Here is a 24254-nt window from a genome sequence, read left to right as displayed (position 1 = left end):
GCTACCACCACTGACTGCTCTGACCAGGATCACAACAGAGGGTTCTGGACAGAGCTGGAGAAGGATGTAGAGCATAATTCTAACTCATAAAAAAAAGACCAGATTTACTGGCCTAAAGGAGACTGGAGAAACACCAACAGTATGGCCCCAGACACCCTTTTAGCTCAGTGGTGAAGTGACTTCTGAGGTTCACCATTCGGCCGGGGAGTGGACAGCCCCATAAAACCAAATGGGACTAATGAGGCACAGCAGTCCAGGGACAAGGACTGGAGGGCAGAAGGGGACACGAAAGCTGGTGATAGGGAACCCAAGGTTGAGTAAGGATAGTGTTGACGTTGTGAGGTCATTAACCATTGTCATAGGGCAACATAATGTACTAACTGTTTAATGAGAAACTGTTTTGTTCTGTAAAACTTCACCTAAACTGAGAATAGCAACACAACTGGAAGAGCGTAGTCGATGTTACCGAACTGTGCATGTAGAAATTTTTGAAATGGTGTATCTTTGGGTATGTATATTTTCACCAAAAAAAAAAGAGGTCGAGAAGGGAGAGGGTTGACATGTCATGGGGTTGTTAACCAATGTGATAAAACAATATGTGTACTACTGTTTCATGAGAAACTATTTGTTCTGTAAACCTTCATCTGAAGTACAATAAAAAAAAAAAAAAGAGTAGAAAGTTTGTTAGAAGAGATTTGTAAAAGATGATTGTAAATAGTGCTAGTGAGGGAGGTGAAGAGAGGGAGGGTGGGGTGGAGCATGGAGTAAAGTTAGAGAATTGAGGGAAGGGAAGTTATGTTACAAACAATAATGAGAGTGCCTTTTAAAAAGAGTGCTTAGAAAGTTCTAATTTTAAATACGTTACAGAGATAAATTTAAAAACATATCAGGAGGAATTTGAAATTAGATTTCCAACTTTAAAATGTTATGAGCTTCCATTGTTTCCCTATTTCCCATACATTTCTTTGTAGATTTCACTTAAACTATATAAAAACGCAGATACTCATTGCTTTATAGAAACTTTTAAAAATACACACACACACAGATTTTTTTCAGTCTATATCTAAAATGCATTTATTCTCTAAAAAAAAACCCAAACCGGTTGCCTTTCAGTCAGTTCCGACTGATGGCGGCCCCATGTGAGTCAGAGTAGAACTGCTTCATAGAGTTTCCAATGGCTGATTTTTCAGAAGTAGATGGCCAGGCCTTTCTTCTGAGGTACCTCGGGGTGAACTCTGACTTCCAACCTTTCAGTTAGCGAGCAAGTGATGTACCCAGTTGTACCATCCAGGAGTTTATTCTCTAGAGATGTTTTATCAATGATGAATCAAAAATAACAATTTTTTTCTATGCCTTAGTTTTCTAGCTCAAAATTTTTCTGCCAACATTTTAATTTTCACCTATAAATTGTCAGCAAGAATGTAAAATCATAAAGGAGCATATTTTACTATGTTTACATTTGAATAAATGACTAGAGATAAATATATGATTACTAATGCTTTCTAAACATGCATTTACTTCTTATATATCTGTGTAAATGGTTGCAAGAGCAAGGAGGAGGAAATATTTTAAAGATGTATCATTATGTATCGTATTTTAAAGCGCATTCAACTGCTGTCAAGTTTGAGGATTTTGAGAATGTGATGAATATGTTTATCTCTCACAGCAAACATGTTAAGTATGTGAGCCATCTATAGCCAGATTTTATCGTAAATGTTTGAAAGACTAGTACAACAATGGGATATTGCCAGTTAGTAAAAAGAAAATCGAGTCTATTGAGAAATGAATTCACCAGCTTAAAGATGTACATTTGCCTTAGAGTCATCAGATATTCTACCCACCAAACTCATCCTCCAAGATGGCATCCCTAATGAGCTTCCTGAACCAATTAAACATAAGCAGGAAGCATCACTTCATCAAAACCAACTATTTACAGCCAATCAGCTGACTGCACAAACAGCACAGCATTGAGGAAAGTAAGAATACCCTAACATTGTTGTTTGACTCTCTCCTCACTTTGTTGGTTTCTCAGTTTTATAGATGCAGTGTCTTACACATAACACTATAAATGAGCATAGTGCTTTATAGTATTTATAGTGCTTTCCCATGCATTATTATTCAGTAGAAAAAAATGAGTTTTAATGGGGTTAAGTGATTTGCCTAAAGGAACACAATTAATGTGTGGTTGGGACTGAAAATCATGTCCTTTCCTTTGTTACAATTGCTCTATAAATATGTATGTACCGATTGATTTTGTACCCTCCATTACAAGGGAATAGGTTCTGGTGTTCAAAATGCATCATCTTTTCATTTGGCAGGCTCAGATAACAGAGCTGAGGAAGGCCGGAGGTGAAGATGGAAACGTTTACTCCCATAAGTGTTCTCTCTTTCAGACATGAGATTGGGGTAGCCATATCTCTTTCTTATTGGTTAGAATGATAATAATGATAAAGACAGCTAACCATTACTGAACACTTACAAAAATCTATCTAGCCCTTTACATAATTTAACCCAAACAATACTCAGAAAACTTTCCAAACAGATATTATTATTTCCATTTTACAGATAAAGAAAATGTAGGTACAGAGAAGTAATGTGAAATTTATTTGGGGCTTTGAAAAATTTTTTATACAATTTCCTATATCTTATGAATATGTGAAACAGCTATATGTGGATGTGGTGCAAAGGAAGAGAGGTTCTTTACAGTATGTGGTATGAGTGTGTCTACTGTTATGGAAACTGGCTTCATCATCATTCTGTAGATTCATTTTACTTCTCTATGTTCCTTTAAGTGTGCTCCTAAGGAATCTCTTTTGTTTAATTAAAGAAATGGCAGCAGGGTTCTTCTTTAATGGAAACTGTGGCTGTGTGCATTTCTCAAAGGTGGTTTAAAAGTAGGATGTGAAATAACACTGGCTGATGAAGGTGGAGTCACAAGGTTTAGGAAGTTATTACTCATGCTATCTCCAAGGGATTGAAGGAGGAGGGAACTGTAAAGAGCTAATTCCCTGATGGCCCAAAATAGGAAGCTGAAGTTCCCTTTCTAGGAAAAATGGATTTTTTTTTTTGCATAAATCAATTTTTGAAAATATTGTGGTATTCCAGATTTATAATGAAGATTTTTTTTACATATTCATTTTAAAAAAGGGAATGGAAACGTTTCTTTTCTTTCTACTTTATAGTTAGTAGGATGGCAAACACAAACATATTTAGGTGGTATCTTTTAGCAGGATTCTCCAATGTCAAATTTTTGTTTAAACAACTTCTTTGAAGGCTCCAGGTACTCAAGAGTAGGATCGTTTTAAATTATTTCTTGTTAAAGATTACAAAGAAAAGTAAGTTAGCAAGATCACAAAATAAACTTTTGGCTTTTTTTTTTCCTTGATTGTTAGATTATTTTTTATTTTAATTTTCTCCTGTTGCATATTCATGAATGCCAACATTGAAACAAAGTATATACTGACAACTTTTTAAGAACAAAGACTATGCCTTACTCTTTGATACGGATATTTATACTTCAAAATACATGTTTATATATACAGTAAAACCTGTGAAAGTCAGAACCTCTCTAAGGCAGAAACTTGTCATAGAAGGAAAACTCAAATATTTTCTGCTAAAACGAGTAGTAGAAAAATGGTAAGACTGCACCCTGTCAAAGACGGAAAACTTACGAGACCCAGAAAAACAAGGCAGTCTGGTCAAGTTCTGTCTCTCAGAGGTTTCACTGTATATGCTCAATTAATGTCATTGAATGAATAAGTGAATCAATCCATTTACCAGTCAATGAATATGAATCTACAAGTTATTCAAGAACGTCATGACCTCCAATGGTTTGAGTAAATCTGAAAGCACTAAATTAGATATAAAAGATGTTGAACACAGGATAATCTTAATAAATTATTTTTCAAATGTGAAATAAATCAAAATATATTTATTTAGCATCTACAATGTGGGAAGCACCCTTTAGTCATTGATAGGAGGTATAAAAATGATTAAACCATGGTATCATATTCAGGAAATTTACCATTAATCAGAAAGGCATAGCATAGGCTCAAAAAAGTTAATTAAGTGCCAATGACTGGGGCAGACAGAGTTAAAAGATTGCAGAAACTTTGTAGGTTTATAAAAGAGATATGTGAGTTGGAACTTGAAAATTGGGTAAAATATAACGAGTTGAAGAAAAGGAAAGAGTATATTTTATATAGAGGAAAAACAAGAGTTGGAACTGGGGAGGCTAGAAAGCAAGCATAAATAAAATTATAGACAGATAAATTCATGCATTTTCTATAAGAACAGACTGAGTGCTCTGGGGCAGAATTTAATTGGTGGAGACTGTATTTAGACAGAAGCTTCAAAAAAAAAAAAAAAAACACAAAAGTAAACTATATGAGGCCTTTACTATCAACCTATATTTGAACTTTTTCTTCTATGCCTCATTTCCAAAGATGTATCTGTGGATGTTAAGTGAGGGGAGAGGGATGGACGCCCTGCTTACGTAAGTTTGGGAAATGTGGGGTGAATCTCAACTAAACAAGATTGCTTACTGAAGAACTTCTCATGAGCCTTTAGTTCATGATTATCTTATAAGAAGCCATAGCATGCATTTCCGAAACTTTTTTACTGCAGAACCACTTCATGTGGCACATCTATCAGGACTGATATTTCCCCTCTAGGTGCATGTTTAGTGGGGCCCTGATGGTGCAGTGATTAAGTGTTCGGCTGCTAACCAAATGATTGGCAGTTTGAATGCACCAGCTGCTCCTTGGAAACCGTATGGGGCAGTTCTACTCTGTCCTTTAGGGTCGCTATGAGTCGGAATCAACTCGACGGCAATGGGTTTGGTTTGGTATGGTTTGAGGCACATGTTGGAAACAAGTGGTCTTGGCGGTAAAGAGTTACAATGGGCATTTAGGCAGACACATGGTGTGGTGAAAGTATTGATTGGGGTGAAATAATATGGAGAAAGTGAGTCGGAGAAATTGATATTCTTGCAGTGATGGATCAGCAAGTTAAGTTGTAATGATGTATGAGTTAACACCCATTGCCACTGAGTCCATTCCGACTCATAGCAACCCTACAGGACAGAGTAGAACTGCCTCATAGGGTTTTCAAGGAGCGTCTGGTAGGTTTGAACTGCCAACCTTTTGGTTAGCAGCCGAGCTCTTAACCCCTGTGCCACCAGATGCATGAATAGTGGAAGTGACAAGTTCTATTTTGGGATTCAAAGTGATAGGGGTACATTTTTTATATCCAATAGCTGCTTAGAGATGAACTAAGGAGTACGATCAGGGCTACAGATAAAGACTTGAGCACAATTTGTATACAGGTAAAAGCATACTCTGTTAGGATGGGGTCCCAGAAAGAGACCAATGAGAAAAGAACAGGTTTATGCTGTTAACTGAAACACAGGGTGAGAAGGAAGGGTGGATAAAGATGAGCAAGCCAAGAAGAAATCAAGATAATTTATCCAAATGAAAAGGGAATTTTTAAAAGGATCTTACTGTAAAAGCCCCATTGTTTCCATTGACTAGAATTTCATTGGGAACTTTTGCAAATTCATTTTATTACATTTGTGAGAAATAAAATGATTACTTGTGGACTTGTGAAATCATTGAGAAGTGAGAACGTACAAATAATAAGGCAGAGCCTTGGTGCACTGAGAAAGATGACTGGGGACTTGAAATTATAGATCAGATGGGAATCTAGATATACGTGGATAAGTTGATCATAGAAAACAAAACTATGTCACTTCCCAAAAGGAGCCCTGGGGGTGCAGTGGTTAAGCACTCAGCTGCTAACCAGAAGATCGGTGGTTGGAACCCACCAGCCACTCCATGGGAGAAAGATGTGGCAATTTGCCTCTGTAAAAATTGACAACCTTGGATACTCTATGGGGCAGTTCTACTTTATCTTATAGGGTCTCTGTGAGTGGGAATCAACTTGACAACAATGGGTTTATGTCACTTCCTAAAAGACTTGGAAAATAATAAAAGGAATTGTGAAGAGGCAGAGAAACTGAAAAGCTGAGAAAAGGCAAACATCTGTTAGTTTACCCCCAAGGGCACTGTCTTCTCAGTAAAATGGTGCCTTATGAAATGCTGACCCCTTATTCTGAGGAGTATACTAGGGAATCTAGAGTTAAAATAAAGAAGATTGCCAAGAAGCAAGTGTGGCCCATTTGGAGGTTGGAGACACTATTAGTTTTCTCTTGCTGCAGAACAAATTACCACGTACTAAGCAGCTTAAAACAGCATCCGTTAATTAGCTCACAGCTCTGTAGGTCAGAAGCCCTGCTGGACTTGGCTGGGTTCTCTGCTCAGGGTCTCACCAGGCTGAAATCAAGGCATCAGCCAAGCTCGACTCTTACTTGTATGATATGGGGGAAAATTTGCTTGCAGGCTCACCTAGGTTGTTGGCAGAGCTCAGCTGTAGGGCTGAGGACCCTGATTCCTTGCTGGCTGTTAGACAGTCCACTTGAGCTCCTAGAGGCTTCTCATAGCTCCTGGCCACAAGCCTCTGGGCGCACTCTCCCACCGGCTCTCTCACAACATAGACACTTAGACCTTCAAGGCCTGCAGCAGAATCCCTTGTGTCCAAGTCCCCTCATGCTTTGAACCTCTCTGATTACCCATTCTGCTGATAGTCAGAGAAAACTCTGCTTTTAAAGGACTCGTGATTATACTAGGTCCACTGGATAACCTCCCTTTTGGTGAACTCAAAGTCAGTTGATTAGTAACCTTTGGTCAATTGCAAAATCTCTTTTGCCATTTAGTGTAGGGAGTGTGACATTTCATCATATTCACAATCTAGGGGACTGTTTCTTAAAAATTTGAGTTTATACGCCTTGAGAATGTTCTCAGAGTTTCATTGACATGGTAGGCAAGAGAAATATAAAGAACATAATACTTATTTTGTTTCTCAAAAAATATTTTTCCTTTATCTTTACCAGTCACTATAAATAAATGAATAATTTTCTGACAATTAATATATTCGATCACTTTTAACCAAAAACAACTTTGAAAAATCGTCAGCCTTGTTTTTCATGCACTATCATGGTATTTGTATTTTTGAGTTGTAATTCAATGGGTTGATAGACGTGGTGATTTATACATTGTGGTATTGTTCATGAGATTCCATCTTTGATCAGGGCAAGGTCCCAGCAAAATACTGAAAGAACTCTTAGGAAGTAAATGGAAAATAAAGTTGAAATGAGAAAATTTTGGAAAAGAATTTCAGAGGCAAAAGTGGATAACACACCACCAGAGAACTTCGCTCTTGTAATTGCAGATAATACTTTGAAAATTTTTAATCTAAGTAATGTAACTGGATTCTTTATCAATTAATTCTTTCAACTAATGCGTTCTAGGTGTTTAAGCTCTGTTGTAATAGAATATATAATAAACTAGATAATAACAATCAAATGTATTAAATTTCTAATGTGCCAACACTATGAAAATTACTTGTTTTATAAATGAGTCAAAAATGGCCTCTGTTCAGCCAAAGATTAGACAGGCCCATAAAACAAAATGAGACTAATGGGGCACAACAGCCCAGGGACAAGGACTAGAAGGCAGGAGGGGACAGGAAAGCTGGTAATAGGGAGAGTGTTGACAAGTCATGGGGTTGTTAACCAATGTCATAAGACGATATGTGTACTAACTGTTTAAAGAGAAACTATTTGTTCTGTAAACCTTCATCTAAAGTACAATTAAAAAAAAAAAAAAGGCCTTGGTGTATTGGTCCCAAGTTGTTTATTTCTTTATGACAAGCTGAGACCCATTAGCCCAAAAGCCCACTGGTGCCAAACTCAAATTTGTACGTATCCAGTTGTTAGAAAAGTAGCTCAGATAAGCTTATTTTTAGCCACCGTGAGCCTGCCTGCTTTACATACCCCACAAAACTGCACCGAACATCAGCTAGTCATAGAGAAGATAAAACACTGTAGTTATGAGGACCCTCAGGGACATCTGTCCTTTGGAGTTCTCGGACTTAGAGATTCTCTACCTTGCTGCTGCAGGAGGAGGTTGCCCAGATGCACATAAGCCCACCTTCTTCTCCCCTCAGGCTCTTCATGCCCTTCTCCTCTTCTGATGACTCCCTACACCACTTGCCTCTGGAAGACCTCCTGCTATGCGGGACTGCCCCCTGTGTCCGGCTGTCAGTGCATAGGCCCCAGTAAATAGCTTGCTGTGCAATGCTATCTCAGGGACGTATCTTTTTTTCTTGATCAGCCCTGTATTCCCTCGAACTCACTACAGTATTTTACATATATTTTTTTCTCCCAGTAAGAACAATGCCCCAGGTATATTATTGTCCCCATTTTAGATATGAGGGGACCAAGTTATGCAGTAACTTGCCCAATGTCTCATGGTTAGAATATGTCAGAATCAGGATTCAAACCTAGGTCTGTAGGACCTCAGCATCCATGCCCTTTATGATTATGCTAAATAATAAATGGTATTCATATTTAAGGTAGCTCAACTTTGGTCTTTGAGAATTTTGGATGTTTATGTGGTTTGTTTCATATCTGTGTTTCCTGTAGCATACACATCAGCATATAAACATAGTAAAGAAATTTTGTTTAACTTAATATTTCCTAAATTCACTTGACCATAAAAAAGCCCCTTTTTCTTATCTGACACCTACTAAGACATTTTGAAAAATGTGAATAAAATAGAAATAAGAATTAAAAAAATATATATTTTCAAGTTGTTTTGCCATTTTTTTATTTGCTAGAGAAAAATACATTTTAAGAATGGAAATGTTTCAGAATTCATGATCTAAAATTATTGTTTTTAATTTTGAAAGTTATGAATTGTCAGTTGTTTATTGTATTTTTTAAATATCAAACATATTGAATATTGAGAATATTTCACTCTATATTTTTCAGTATGAAATGCTATCTTTGGGTTACCCATTGCCATTGAGTTGATTTCGACTCTAGGGTAGTGTTTTTAATTATTGTTTTCTAATCAGTACTATTATTTGGACAGTCTCTTCGAAGTACCAACCCTAATGCTTTCACAAAGCACTATCACAATGTAAATGTCCATTCAGTGGTCAGCAGAGACATAGCTCATTCGTAATATAGCGGTACCCTTGAGTGCTCATGCTTGGTCATGTGTTCATCTCCAAAACTGCCTTAGAGGTGCAAATGCCACATATTGGATCACTTCGCTCAGTCTTAGCTTTAAGTGAAATGTTCTATTATTCATAACATCACCTTTTTGAAAAGGAGTTCGGCATTTCCAATATTATTCAAAAATATTACCTGCACCCCTGTGCTGTAGGGAAAAATGGCTATGGCAGCCATTTTTCTCATAAAAGTAGATGAAATATTTGAGAACCAAGAACTGAGAAGTTAGTAAAATTTCTTACATGGAAAAGGAAGTAGGACCCAAGTCTTTTGTCAGAAGGATCAGTTCTGTGCCATATGCATGGGACTACGCATTTGATCCAACAAAGTTTAAGTGATGCTATAAACTAGTATGTCCAAAATTCTAGATTTTTAAAATTAATATGATTTTCTAGAAGAATAAAAACAAACAAGTAAACAAGCCCATTGCTGTTGAGTTGGTTTTGACCCATAGTGACTCTTGAGGACAGAATAGAACCGCCCCATAGAGTTTCCAAGGAGCAGCAGGTGGATTTGAACTGCCAACCTTGTGGTTAGCAGTCATATCACTTAACCTCTGCACCACCAGGGCTCCTCTAGAAGAGTAGTACTCAGCTTTTTGAGACTATTCGGACTGCTGGTTTACAAAACAGCACACTGCTATCAGCCAATATACTGCAAAGGGTGTTGTGTTGTACTGGAGTTTGATTTACCATGCCTAAACATTTTTTATTCAGAAGCAAAAGATTCTCTAACCAAATTACACATGAGCAAGAGGGTCTGGTTTTATCTGCTATTTATTTTTTTTCAGATTGGTTAGCAAAGCATTATCGCTAATATGCAGATCATAGCTCTTTATGACTATAAGATCTTGCCCATTTGTTGTTATTGCTATTGTTGAAGACTTGATTTGATAAGGTGTCTGCACCAAAAAATGGATCCACATGTGAGAATAATTCTAATTTCTGCATATGCATCTGAAGAGAGATCTTAGATGATTTGAATTTGCAACTAATAAGTGCATTTGGTGTCCATGTTTAGTTGTTACAGGGTAGGTCAACACCCAAACCGGACAAGTGGGAACTTCTCCAGCTGGGCAGTGGTGGCGGCATGGTCGAACAAGTCAGCGGGGACTGTGATGATGAAGACGGCTGTGGGGGATCAGGAAGTGGAGAAGTCAAGAGGACACTAAAAATCGCAGACTGTAAGTGTGTGGTTCTAATACTACTTTTAAAGGGTTGATTATAAAATATAATTAAGGATAATTATTATCATGGCGTGAAGAAATAATGACAGTGAATTCGGAAGCAGGCAATAGGAGCTGGAAATGGCAGATAGCTTACTTTTAGATGTTCAAAATATGCATTCATATGGTTTTTGTTTATTTTTAGTTAATGGCTTTAAATGGAAACGTCACTTTTCACTGAAAAATTGTGAGATCTTCAGCTCTGAGAGGATGGTCTGAGAATGATAAAGGCTTTACAGAGGGATAATTCTTAGGGCATGAGAATTCTTAGGGCATGAATATTAAATGCATATTGGTAAATAATGTGAAATCAAGATGGATAAGTCCTACTAAAAAATCAATTCTGCGTTTCTTTATATTATTGTGACATTACGTAAAGGAGATTTTGCTTTATAAAATTTTTATCACAGTCAAATTGAAAAGGAATTGGTTAAATATATGGTTAATTATGGTGAAAAACTATGCTGAATTTATCTCTTAAGAATCTGTTTTTCAAAAAAAAATTTCACCTATCATTCACGTCGGTTTGATTGTATGGTTTTGAAAAGCTTCTCTGGCATTGCTGAACTAGTCACGACCACAAAAGACAGAAAGGCTGACTGACAAAAAAAATCACAAAATGCATTTCTTTTCTTGTCTTCACATACAAGATGAGGAATACAGGTTTTCCAGCCTCCACTGCTATGTGCATGTATTCATTCACATGGGAAGGAGAATCAAACCTATCAACTGAGAAAGAAGTGTGAGAATTCGCACTGTACACAGAGCATCTCGCTTTTAAATTTTATTTAGCTTAGGCTGTTCAAAGGTTAAAGTAATCTTCTGAAACCCCACTGGACCTATTAATAGGGTGTTCTGATAATCTCCCTCTAAATCACACTGGGCTTCTTTAGACCTGTTTGATGTGCCCATTTATGAGTTTGGTGGAAGAAGAATTCACTTACTTTTCAGCTGTCTTGTAGTGAATAAACACAAATTGATGCTTCCACCATTAATACCCCATTTTTTCTAGGATCCAGTTTGACAAGCCAAATGTATTAGTTAAAAGAATGGAAGCCAAAGAGATGAAAAAATTCACATAATAAAGGATATTTTCCATTTAGACACTGTAATAATTTTATTTAACATAAAGTGTAAATAGATGGGAATTCATTTCTGGAGCAGCAATTGAACAAAGAGCCACAGAAATCATTGATGTAATTAAACCATCTACTAATGCAAATTAAATATCTTCTAGTTTTGTAGGAGATTAAAAATATGTATTCCTGTTATTGGTATTAATTTAACTTATCAGATTGAGTTCTTTTGTTTTTTTCTTTCTTTGGTTTTATGGACAAAAAAAGAAGAAAAAGGATTTTCACTGGAAAAAAATATTTTTCCTTACAGTTAAAATGTCTTCCATTGCATTTAGTAACTATGATAATTATCTATTAGAATAATGTTCAGTTGTTTGTACCCTATCTTGGATATTTACATGTACTCTAGTTTTATTGTCATTTGATTATTAGCAAGGTTTTTCAGCAGAGAATTATTCCTGTATGTCTGTATCATCAATAGCAGTAGCGCAAGCACATAACAGGTGGAAATTTCATCTATCAAATAGCATGTGTGTATGTGTATGTATTTGTGTAAGTATGTAGAATTAGCATTTTTATAGGGATTTTTTCACTTCCTGAAAGTATTTATAAGCGCAAGAATTTCTCAAGTATTAATAGACAACGTTTTTTGTTTTACTTCACAAGAGAAGTAGAGACTATTGAGGATATTCAGCTACTAATAGTTTTCTCACAAAACCGTAGTTGTCAAAGTAGCAAGAATGAATTTTTACTTCAAAACCTTGTTTTCAATTACTTCTGAAATGGATAGGTATGGTACAGGCAACTATCAGTCAGAATTGGGGAGATTTAAGATACAGATGGTTTTCAGAAACTCCAGGCAAACATTACAAAAAAAAAAAAAAAAAATCCACGCCTGCTATAAGTGGCTCGCCTATTATGTTTCTAACAGTTTATATCTGTTGCTTTTCAATTTTTAATAAGCAGTAAGGAAACCACTGTGGACAGCGTGCTGAATAAAGGATCAGAAAAGCAGCAAAGGGTAGCTTACCTTCCTCTTTTTATAAAGTGCTACAAAATTTTGCCTGTCTTTGGCTAATTTGAGATATTGGTAAAGCAAGCTAAGACATAGTTTGAGGTGGGCTTCATGACTTCATGACCAGGCAGTGTTTCCTTCTGTTGTACACAATTTGTTATGAGTCAGAACTGACTTGAAGGCCCCTAACACAGTCACGTAAAAGTATTGTGCTCTAGAAGGGTGTCGTTTATGTTAAGAACTTGAAATGCGCTATTATTTTTTCTTTACAGTGTTTATTCTTAATAAAATACAACGTAAATAACACATACTTTACCTGTCATGACAAAAATGTCTAATTAAAAAGATATATATAGATATACAGATATATATATAGATATCAACATATATTTATAGCTAGATAATATATAGCTAATGTTTACAATACTGTGCCCTGTAAGTTTAATGATTCTACTCAATTTCTGCAAGGGTGCAAAGTTGATAAATATTTTACTAATGATCACTTGAATTAGTTTTCTGTTTATGTTTATTTCAGAAAACAGAGACGTCTATATGCTTCAGTGTATGAAGTTTTGCCGTTAAAATACTTACGAATCTCTTAGTTTTTTTATAATCATCAATAGTGTCAAACAGTTGTCCAAAGTTTTAGCTTTTTAAAATGTCTCTGTTTGTATCCCACTTGTAGACAATTATAAAATCTTAGCTGATTTGTTCTTCATAGGGTCTAGCCATATATACCTACTACTTCGTGTTCACTCTTAGGAAATTTAAAAGTATTCCTCTTACAGTAGGATGGTTTAAAAATCTCAATATTATGGAAACTTATCCTGTATTTTTATTGTATCGAATTCAACTCAGTTACATAGGTATGGAGATCGCATGAGTAACGTGGACTTTCAGGATTAGTATTGCTCTGTACCTTGGCGCTGCCTACCCCTCCACTGCCCGTATGACACCTGCTATCCTTTTCCAGTGGCCAAGCAATGTGATTTCTAAACACCAGTAGCTAAAACAAGTTCTGTTCGTTTGGATATACAAAGCAGACCTAATCCCACTACCACTAATAGCTCTTCAACGATTTGACTACTCTTCTTACGTTCCCAAACGTTGATACTTTCAGATGTTGAAAAGCAAACCAGAGTGCTATTAAAGACAGGCTGTGGTAGAACTATTCCTCATGTAGTTTTGAAATCCTGCAATGGCACTGCTTGCAATTCTTCTGTGATACTATAATTTAGACTGGCAATGACTGCCACACTCTGTTTAAAATTCAAGAATGTATATATAGATATATATACCCAGTCATCAGATTCCCTTTGATAACATGATTCACAGTAATAATCTCAGGCAAAATGAATTTGATCGTGTGCTGCTTCAGATGCCAAACATGCAACGAATAGTAGGGTTATTTTAACTTCTCACATTGCTTGAGAGAGTTAATTTCTACCTATTGTCATATGCATAATTGCTCAGACAATATTATGTAACATGTTTAGCAGCTTTTAAAATAATTTTACTTTAACTGAAAAATCTGTGCATGGCAACACTGTTGTTATTGTTTGGTGTGTATTCAGATGACGTTTTCCCCATCGGTGCTCTCAGCACAGTCCTGATTGGGAAGTTATGGTATGGGTCACAAAGACTAGTGCATTTGGAGCCCTCAGGAATTGCTCCTTTTTAAGCAACTGGAAGACTTTCTCTAGGGAAGAACTGTTTGCCATTAGGTTCTCACCTCATGGGCTGCTCTTTCTCTTCTCCTTTAATGGCTCTTTCTTATCATTCCAATTCTAAATGTTTGAACATCCCATGGCTCAGTTCTTAGACCTTTAATCACCTCTATTCACAACTATTCCCTGTCCCTCAAACTGTTTACTTAGTTATAATAACAATAATAATTACTTTACCCTGCCCTTTACAGCATTATCCAGTTTGTGAAACATTTTCCCATTTGTTATCTCAGATAACCCATTGCTATTGAGTCAATGCCAATTCATAGCAACTCTTTAGGACAGAGTAGAACTGCCGCATAGGGTTTCCAAGGCTGTAATCTTTATGGAAGCAGACTGCCGCATCTTTCTCCAGCAGAGTGGCTGGTGGATTCAACCTGCCGACCTTTTGATGAGCAGCCTAGCACTGAACACTGCACCACCAGCTAGGCTTATTGAAACAGAAAGTATTCAATCTAAATAACATCAATTTAGACATAAAAGCATTGTACATTGGACATTAAATTGCTATATCTACAAAGAATTTCTGTTTGATTTTCTATAGCCTACAATAAATAGAACTATTGTTTATTTTGAGCTTTGGATTTTTCACTTAGTAACCCGAGATCAGCCTCTAACAAATGAATCTGCATCGTGGTACTAACAGTGACCTTGGAAGAGAATAGTGTATTCCATGTGCATACTAAAATGAAAATGACTCTTTGTTAGCCCCTGAAGAATAAAGGTTGCTGATTTATTTAGTGATGCAGGATTGTAGATGAGTGAAAATTCTTGGCTTCCTCAAACTGTTACTTTCTCCGTAAATCACCTTCACATCAAAAATCTCTGCTAGGCGTAGAGGTTAGGGAGAGTTCACAAAATACTGTCTGGAATTTTCTTTAGAAAATTCTATTTTTTTTTCTATAACTACTAAAACTATGTATTTATTCGTTTACTAGAAATTATTTTATATTATATTGCCTAGTTGATGATTTTTTTCCTCCCAATATAAATTCGGAGCCCTGGTGGCACAGTCTTTAAGAGCTCAGCTGTTAACCAGAGGGTTGGCAATTCGAATATAAATTCTGTCAGACATATAATACATGCATATAATTCCAATAATTACATTGAAATTGTGTGTGTTCTTTCTAAAACGAAAGTTTCACCAAATTTTGATTATAATGAAATGTATTCAGCTGACTTTGCAAAGTGTTAATAAATAATAAATTATTTATAAATGTAAGAAAAATGCTCTGAAAATATCTAAATAACCTATCATGAGTTTATGCTACTCAGTTACACTAAAAATAAATCATCATTGTAAAATTACTTAGATTCACACTTCTGTTGTGTCACAGTGAAAGTAATCTTGAAAAATGACTGTACACTTTGGTCTAGGTTTTACAAGTGCCCGATACTGAAGGATCACATAAAACCCTGCAAAATAAAACCACAGAAAAATTCACAAAGAAACGCTTTCTGATCTCACTCAATGTTCAAAATGGTAAACATTTTGAAATTACCATCTAGTGCAGTTTTTACACTACCGATGAAAATTATACCAAAGAGAAATGAAATACATGTCTAAGATAAATGTATTTTTAACTAATATGGGATCACTACGAGTATTATTCTGATTACACATTTCCATTTTGGTTTCTAAATAATTGAGACATCCTGGTTTCTTACTATTTTGTTAACGTGATTGTGTAACAGAACCTGGATACCTAATGAATCATCTTAAATTATCTTTTATTCTTTGAAAAATTATATATTGCTTTCATAGATTTAAATAATAGAAATGAAGTAAAAAGAGTTTGTCCTTGAATGCCTAAGCTATGATTTTCATTGCTTTGGCTGAGACACAGAACCGGTATTAAGTCACTGGGGTGAGGAAGGAGGCTTATTAATTAAAGTTTAAACCAGCCTCCTACATGCATTCCAGATCAACCAGCTATTCTGCAATATCTCAGAACTAAATCTGTACCACTCCAGAAGACATAAAGAAGTGATGGTCTTTTTTGAATAGCATAATGCTCAGTATGACTGTATGATCAACTGAGGAAGTAAAAAATAATAAAATTCAAGAAAATATCATCAGATAAATGTTATTATGACTTGCCCAAAGCCATGCAGCTATCAACAAAATCAGAAACAAACCCATATACTAATCCATGTCCATTTTCTGTATCACTGTGTCACAGTATAAACAAGTGGTGAGCAAAATTGAGAGATTCTTCCTCAGTCAGAATCAATTAAGAAAGTTTCTCATGTAGGAACAAGTTAGGTGTATTTTAGGTTCTTCAGTGACATTTCTATACTGTCTACCAAGTGGAAAGTGTGATTTTCATATAGCTTATTGACAAGACAATTAAGTGCTCACTAAGTATAAACAATTTTTAAAAATAATAGCACATGTGATCTGGACCCAGCACTTCTCCAACTTTCATGTGCTTACAAATTACCTGGGGATCTTGTTAAAAAGCAGAGTATGAAGTAGTAGGTTTGAGGTAGGGTAGTCCTTACTAGGCCCTGGTGATGCTGTTGCTGCTGATCCATGGACCACACTATAAGGAGCAAGAATTTATGCTCTTTTTTTTATAACATCCCTTGTTTATCGCGTACCTCTCTAAAATAAGTCTCTATTAAAACAGTGTGAACTTTTATGGAACACTGTCTACATTTCTGAGGAGACCTGGTAGTGCAGTGGTTAAGTATGGTAACTTTCCATCACCCAGCAACATACCCACTGCTTTATCTATTTTATTGTTGGATATTAGAGTTGATTGCAGTTTTTGGATATTGCAAGCAATGTTGTGATAAACTGTCTTGTACATATTCTGACACACATGTGCAAGAGTCTCTGCAGCATGTACCTAGAAGTGGCATGGCAGTGTCACAAAGCATACCTATGTTCAGCTTTGCTAGGTAACGTCAGACTGGCTTACCAAGCAATTGTTCCAATTTTTTGTTTTTTCCCACCAGCAATAAATAAGAATTCTCATTGGCTTCCCTTCTTTGCAGACACTTTTTTTCCCCATCCTACTATTTTTTAATATTCCTTCAAAGGGTGGAAGTGAATAATATTTTATTTTATATTAGTTTCCATTTTCCTGATAATTAATTGAATTGTACTCTTTCATAAGTATATGGGCCATTTTGCTTCCACATCTGACATTTGTTTCAGATCTACAGACTTTTTTTTTTTTTCTTTTAATCCTTCCTCCGTTGAGTTATCTTCTTTGGCAGATGTTCTCTAAACAAAATACAAGTTCAATGATCTACTTATCACTTTTGATTATGATTTTTGGGAAAGGCAGGATAAATTCTTGAATCATTTATTTATCCAGTTTTCCAGATAATAAACTGGTTCCCTCCCTGTCTTTCTCAAAAAGTGACAACTCTTTTCATTTTTTAAAAATTTCATTATGAACACAAAGTTTTAAGAATATTTGTAATTCTTATTTTTATTGAAGTTTAAATTGTCCCATATTTTTCCAACTGACGCTTTTCAGTTTGGACCTTGAGTCCTTCTGATGCAACCTCCATAGTCTTTGCTAGTTTCTTTGCTATCTGATATAACAAGATATTACAGGCTCAGCTTGTACATTACTGTTGCATATCTGGAATCAGCCATTTCTGCATGAGCCTTGATTCCTTTTAATGGGAAATGGTATTTCCTGACCACAGTATGGGCACTTAGGATGTTTCTTCCTATGGGGTTGGTCATTGTTTCGCACACACACACGCACACACACGCACACACACACTCACCTCATGCATTCATACTGATGTTTTCAGATTCAATTTTGGGACTACATGGCTGTTGCTTAACTTCTATATTATATCTGTTTCTCCTTTCTTCTATCACTAGGATACTGATTCTCAGGGACATAGGTGATAAGAGAAATAAATACTACTCATTAGCTGTATTCCACATTAGATATATCATAATATCAGAATAATACTAATACTTCTCCTACCTATTATTATTATTACTAAAATTTTAGCATATCTTATCCATTGTTATCCCCATTTTTATGGTTATGCTATATTTGGAGCGCTGGTGACTATTTCGGAGCCCTGGTGGTGTGTAGTAGTTAAGAGCTTCACTGCTAACCAAAAGGTCAGCAGTTCAAATCCACCAGCCATTCCTTGGAAACCCTATGGGGCAGTTCTACTCCGTCCTATAGGATCGCTGTGAGTCGGAATCAACTCGACGGAAACGGGTTTGGTTTTGGTTTTGGTTGGTGGCTATATCTATATTATCAGATATTGTCAGGTCACATAACATATCTGCTGTTTAGCACTGGTTGAGCCTTAGTTCTTTAAGAAACTATATTTAATGCTAACCACTACTTCTTATATCTAGGAATGTCTAGGTCTTATGTCAAAGTCTCCTTAGGAAGGGCTCACGGGGACAATATTCCACAAGTTCTTCCTTAGTGGTAAGACTTTGTCTGTGCCCTTTATACCTAGGGGTCTGAACACCATCCAGGCAGGGCTGCCCTCCTAGTCTTCACCTAATGAGCAAATTCCTCTTTACAGTCCCTGAATTCTGGTAGTCTTCCCTCTGCTCTTTCTTTAGCCCTAGGAGTGGAAGCTGCTCCCTGTAGTTACTAATTTCTGTGTTCTTCAACATCCTCCTTTTCCTATCTCTGACCTTTAAATACTTATGTACCACTTTGCTGTATTAAGTTCTTTCTAGTTAACATACCTATCACGGTTTCCGTTTTCTTGACGGGACCCTGATTTATAGAGCTAGTGTTAATTGTATAAAGGTAGAACTAAAATAGAATCATTATCTAAAAACAAATTCGAACTTTCTACTAGTTTTCATGGAGATAAAACCATAACAATAATCTGTAGGTGTACATTTTGCTGTGCAAACTAACACGTTTCACTTTCTCCTCCCAAATTCCAGAGAAAAAGAATCACATAGAAAATTAGAAAAACATATGCCTGGACATTTTGAACAAAGAATAAGGGACAATAGCTGTCTTCTTGGTCATAAGATAGATATCTTGGTCATTGCTTCACACACACACACACACACACACACACACACACACACTTACACACACACACCTTGTGAGTTTTTACTGATGTATTCAAATTCCATTTTGGGACTACAAGGCTATTACTTAACTTTTTCTATGTTTCATCTGTAGCTCTTTTCTTTACCACTAGGATACTGATTCTCAGGGACAGAGGTGATAAAAGAAATAAATATTATATTCTACAGAATCTTTTTTTTTCTGAAATCTAAAGTATGTATGGACCTAGTATAGGAATAGCATGTCACTGAGAGTCTTTGATTTATTTGGTCTTCTGCCTGGTCCTCCTAAGTTGATTTAAAGCTCAGTTTGTCAGTGAGACTGTCATGTTAAACTGTTTCTCTGAGGACTGGCTGATGGGAATATTGGGCCCTCCATGAAGCTAACTGTGTGGGGCTGGGAAAGGCCAAGGCAGGGGAATTAAAAAGAAGAAGAAGAAGAGGAGGAGGAATCTGACATTGATAAGTTACTGTCTTAGTTATTTAGGGCTATTATAACAGAAATACCACAAACGAGTGGCTTTAACAAACAGAAATGTACTTTCTCACAGTTTAGGAAGGTAGAAGTTCGAATTCAGGGTGACAGCTCTAGGGAAAGGCTTTTTTTCTTTTGACTCTGGGGAAAAGATTCCTTGTCTCTATTTAGCTTCTATGCCTTGGCTCCTTGGTGATCTTCATATGGCACGGCATCAATCTTCCCCATCTCTGCTTTTTTGCTGCTTACTTAGTATGTGCTTTTATGTTTCAAAAGATATTGACTTAAGCACACCCTGCCTCATTAACATAACATAGAAAACCATTCCCAGTTGGGATTTTAGCCACAGGTATAGTGGTTAGGATTTACAACACATATTTTTAGGGGAACGTATTTCAATCCCTAACAGTTACCAAATGCTGTGGCTCTTGAAAACTAATTCTGAGTCTTTTTCCTTCACTATTACTAATATCAGGTCCTCTTATACTTGGAATGTATGAATTAGCTCAGTAAAATAGAGTCAAGCACTTGCTCAATATCCTGTATATTTACAGATATATTTTTCTAAATGATACCTTTCCTCCACCCAGCAACAAGACCTTTACTACTATCTATGGGTTAATCAAGAATATAGTCCTGTGTATAAGTTGAATTGTGCTCGTGCAGAACCTGTGCATAGACAAAGGGGCAGTCATTCGAACAGAGTAAGGGGATACTGTGCGGTTTAAAGTCAGGAAAGGTTTGCGTCAGGGTTGTTAAATTTCATCTTAGCCTAGCTTTTATTTCAAATACAGTGTTATAGGAAATTACTAAAACTGGAAAAAAGAGAAATCATTAAAATAAAACTCATCTTTTGAATATAAACTTTGGATACTATAAATCTTTACAAAAACCTTTGCATTTGTCCTTGTTCAATATTAGCTTGAAGTTTTTGGTGAAGCTTTTTTCTTATAAAGTTTGCAGGATGACAAGAGAAATGTGAAATTTATAATCTGTCTTTTAGAGATATTTTTCCCAAGATATAATTATATGTAAGACTTAGATAATAGTCATCAAGTAATGGTTGTAAGAAAAAGAGCTTACTCTCATTTAATTTCTTTCATAATTGAAAATACCATAGCTGCTCTTGGTAGAAAATTGAAAGCTTCTCCTTATTCAGAATACTATTAAATTTATTTCTTTGGTTTAGGCGATGGACTTTTGGAAATGTTATTTAAGTGTATATTGTTGGGCATTTGTAAGCTTTGCTTACAAACTTAATTGAAAAGAAGTTTTCTTAATTGAAAAAAAATTCTTTTTAAATGTTTTTAATTATATATTTCTCTGGTACCTATCATTCCTGTATCATAGTCAACAGTATAAAATATTACAATGGAAACAATATCAGGAAAATTTTTCAAATAAATCCTCTACCTATAAGAACATTTCTAAGAAAATGATTGACTACAGTTAGTGGCATCCTGAATTTGCATCCCTATAAAACCAACATGTTGTTGTTGTTGTTAGGTGTTGACGAGTTGGTACCAACTCATAGGGACCCTGTGTACAGCAGAACGAAACACTGCTGGGTGCTGCACCAGCCTCACAATTGTTGTTATGCTTGAGCCCATTGTTGCAGCCACTGTGTCAAACCATCACATTGAGGGTCTTCCTCTTTTTCGCTGACCCTCTACTTTACCAAGCTTGATGTCCTTCTCCAGGGACTGATCCCTCCTGATAACATGTCCAAAATATGTGAGACATACATATTGAAGAAAGGTTTTTATTTTGAAATATGAGCAGAATTAAGAAAAAAAAAAAAAAAACACTTTATTTTTCCTTAATTAGCTAGTTACTTTAGTTTTACTTTTCTATTTAAAGTTATGTGTGGAAAGTCTTTTGTTTTGGGTTTCTAATGCCCTGAAAAATTCACGCATAAAATTATTTAAATGGTGGTGCTGAATATTGCCTTAAGAATTATCAGGGATTGATTTTCTGATGATGTCAATTATATTTCTTCTACGACTTGACTTCTCAGACTTCCTCTATCCAAAAAAAGCAAGACGTTGTATTAATGTAGAATATTTAACTAGCATTTCCCATGCTTCAGATGTTCACACTTTCTGTCAGAAGCAGTTGTTTTCCAACATCAGATTTAGCAATGTCTACTGATGATTGTTCTCTATTTTTGCTGGAAACAGAATAAGAAGAAATGGGACTCACCTGTAACAGAAGAGGTTACTAGGAAACATTTTCAAACGATAAACTCATGAAACATTTTAAAGTAACATAATTTTTGTTTCTCTGCTTTTAATGTCAGGGTTACAGCTGGAGTCATAATTAGTATACAGGTTAGGTTTAGGGGTAGAATTTGGGCTAGTGCTAATGCTAGAAGTAGCGCTAATGTTAGACTTAGGGTACAGGTTAAGTTTAGAATTATAATTAGGGATAGGGTTAGAGTTAGGATTAGGTTTAGGTTTAAGATTAGGGTTAGGGTTACAGTTATGGTTAGGTTGAGAGTTTGGATTAGATCTAATGTTAGGGTTTGGTTAGTGTTAGGAATAGGGTAGGAGCACTGGTGATGAAATGGTTAAGTGCTCGGCTGCTAACGAAAAGGTTGGCAGTTCGAACCTTCTGGCCACTCTGCGGGTGAAAAGACCTGGCGATCTGCTCCTGTAAAGATTTCAGCCTAGAAAATCTTATGGGGCAATTCTACTCTGTCACACTGGGTTGGTATGAGTTGGCATCAACTCGACAGCACACAACAACAACAACAACAGAGATAGGGTTAGAGTTACTGTTAGGGTTAGGATGAGGGTCAGAGTACAAGCTAGGCTTAGCGTAGAATTAGGGCTAGCGCTAGGGTAGGGCAAATGCTAGGGTTACGGTTTGGGTTAGAGTTAGGTTATGGTTAAATCTAGAGTTAGGGTTAGAGTTAGGCATAGAATTCAGGCTAGGACTAGGGTTAGGGTTAGGGTTAGAGGTAAGGTTATGGTTAGGTCTAGATTAGGGTTATGGCCAGAGATAGGGCTAAAACTATGTTTACAGTTAGGTCTGGAGCTAGTTTTAAGGTTCAGGTTCGACTTAGGGGTATATTTAGGGCCAGGGCTAGGGCTAGGGTGATAGAGTTACATTTAGGGTTAGGGTAAGTGTTAGGCTTTGACTTAAGGTTAGGTTTAGGTTTGGTTCGGGTTAGGAATAAAATTAGGGGTAGGGATAGGGCTAGGTTATTAGTTAGCTTAGAATTTGGATTATTTTTAGGGTTGGGATTAGGTTTAGGTTTAGAACGAAGGCTAAGGGTAGTTTTATTTATTTTTTAATTATATTTTACCAAAGATTAGACAGGCCTATAAAACAAAAAATAACACATGTAGTTCAATCATATATACTAGACTAAAGGGACACACCACCCCAGGGGCATGGACGAGAAGGCAGGAGGGGACAGGAAAGCTGGACGAATAGAAATGGGCAACCCAAAGCCAAGAAGGCGACAGTGTTGACACGTTGTGGGGTTGGCAACCAATGTCATAGAACATAGCAAGTTACATTCCCATGTGACAATTTCCACAGAAATTATTCAGTGGCAATTCTTACATTTATCGTAATGTGTCAACATTCTCCTTAATTATGTTCTGTTTGTTCCATTTCCAGTACTCTTTGTTTCCCTGCCTCCTCATCGTCTCATCTTTGCATTTGAATAATTGTGACCTTTTGGTCTCAAGCAGATGGTTTTTAAGTAGAGCACTGATCTTATGAGTAATATGTTTTATTTTGTGTGCCACTTTGCTATTTTGTTAAAAGGTGATCTCAGGCTCGGTTCTGAGTTTAAAGTATCTTGGGGTGATAGTCTCAGGGAGTTCTCTGTTCTCTATTGTTCCAATTTGTCTGGCTTTTATTTTTTTAATTTACTTTCTATTCCACATTTTTTTTCCCATTCTATCTGGGAACATCTATTGTGACCCAGGTCAGAAGAGTCAGTGGTAGCCAGGCACCATCTACTTCTTCTGGTCGCAGGGTAGATGAGGTTGTGGCTCATGTAGACTTGTTTCTTCTCTGAGCTTTTGATTACCATCTTACTGTTTTGCTTCTGCTGAGTAGAGACCCATAGTTGTGTGTTAGATGGCCACTTGCAAGCTTTTACGATCCTAGACACAACTCCATTAGGATGCAGATCATGATTTTTGTGGACTATGTTATGCCAATTGACTGAGTTGTCCCATAAGACTATGGTCCTAAGGTATCAAACTCAGAAAACCAGTCTTGGAAGGCATTTGGTTATATCTGAGGAGTATTCATATTTGTGTCTTCAATGAATATATGTGCCTGCAACCACATATTTGTATTTACACATACCTATAGATACTTTTATCTGTTCTTACCTATGTACACACTTGTACCTGCTCGTATACCAATATGCCTATACCTATCCATATGTGCTCAAACACTCATTTTTACTTTGGTGGTGCTGTGCTCACTATATCCATATTCAGTGCCACTTTTCCCATCACCAAAAATAACAAGTCTCTCATTACAACAGACCCAACTGAAATAAAAAGGATTATAACAGAATATTATGAAAAACTATA

General features: G+C 36.2%; 1 protein-coding gene across 1 annotated transcript in view; it reads left to right on the top strand.

Moving 5' to 3' along the window:
* GPC5 (glypican 5) overlaps window positions 1-24254 on the top strand; it is a 1611475-nt gene that overhangs the window by 836482 nt on the left and 750739 nt on the right. Inside the window, exon 7 of the mRNA XM_004371398.1 lies at window positions 10157-10319. Within this exon, the coding sequence (XP_004371455.1) occupies window positions 10157-10319 (163 nt within the window). The remainder of the gene's footprint in view (window positions 1-10156; window positions 10320-24254) is intronic.

The sequence above is a fragment of the Trichechus manatus genome, unplaced genomic scaffold, assembly GCF_000243295.1.
Source record: "Trichechus manatus latirostris isolate Lorelei unplaced genomic scaffold, TriManLat1.0 scaffold00013, whole genome shotgun sequence".
Classification (NCBI taxonomy): domain Eukaryota; kingdom Metazoa; phylum Chordata; class Mammalia; order Sirenia; family Trichechidae; genus Trichechus; species Trichechus manatus.
Note: the sequence above shows the minus strand (reverse complement) of the source record. Positions and strands in the feature narration are given on the sequence as shown.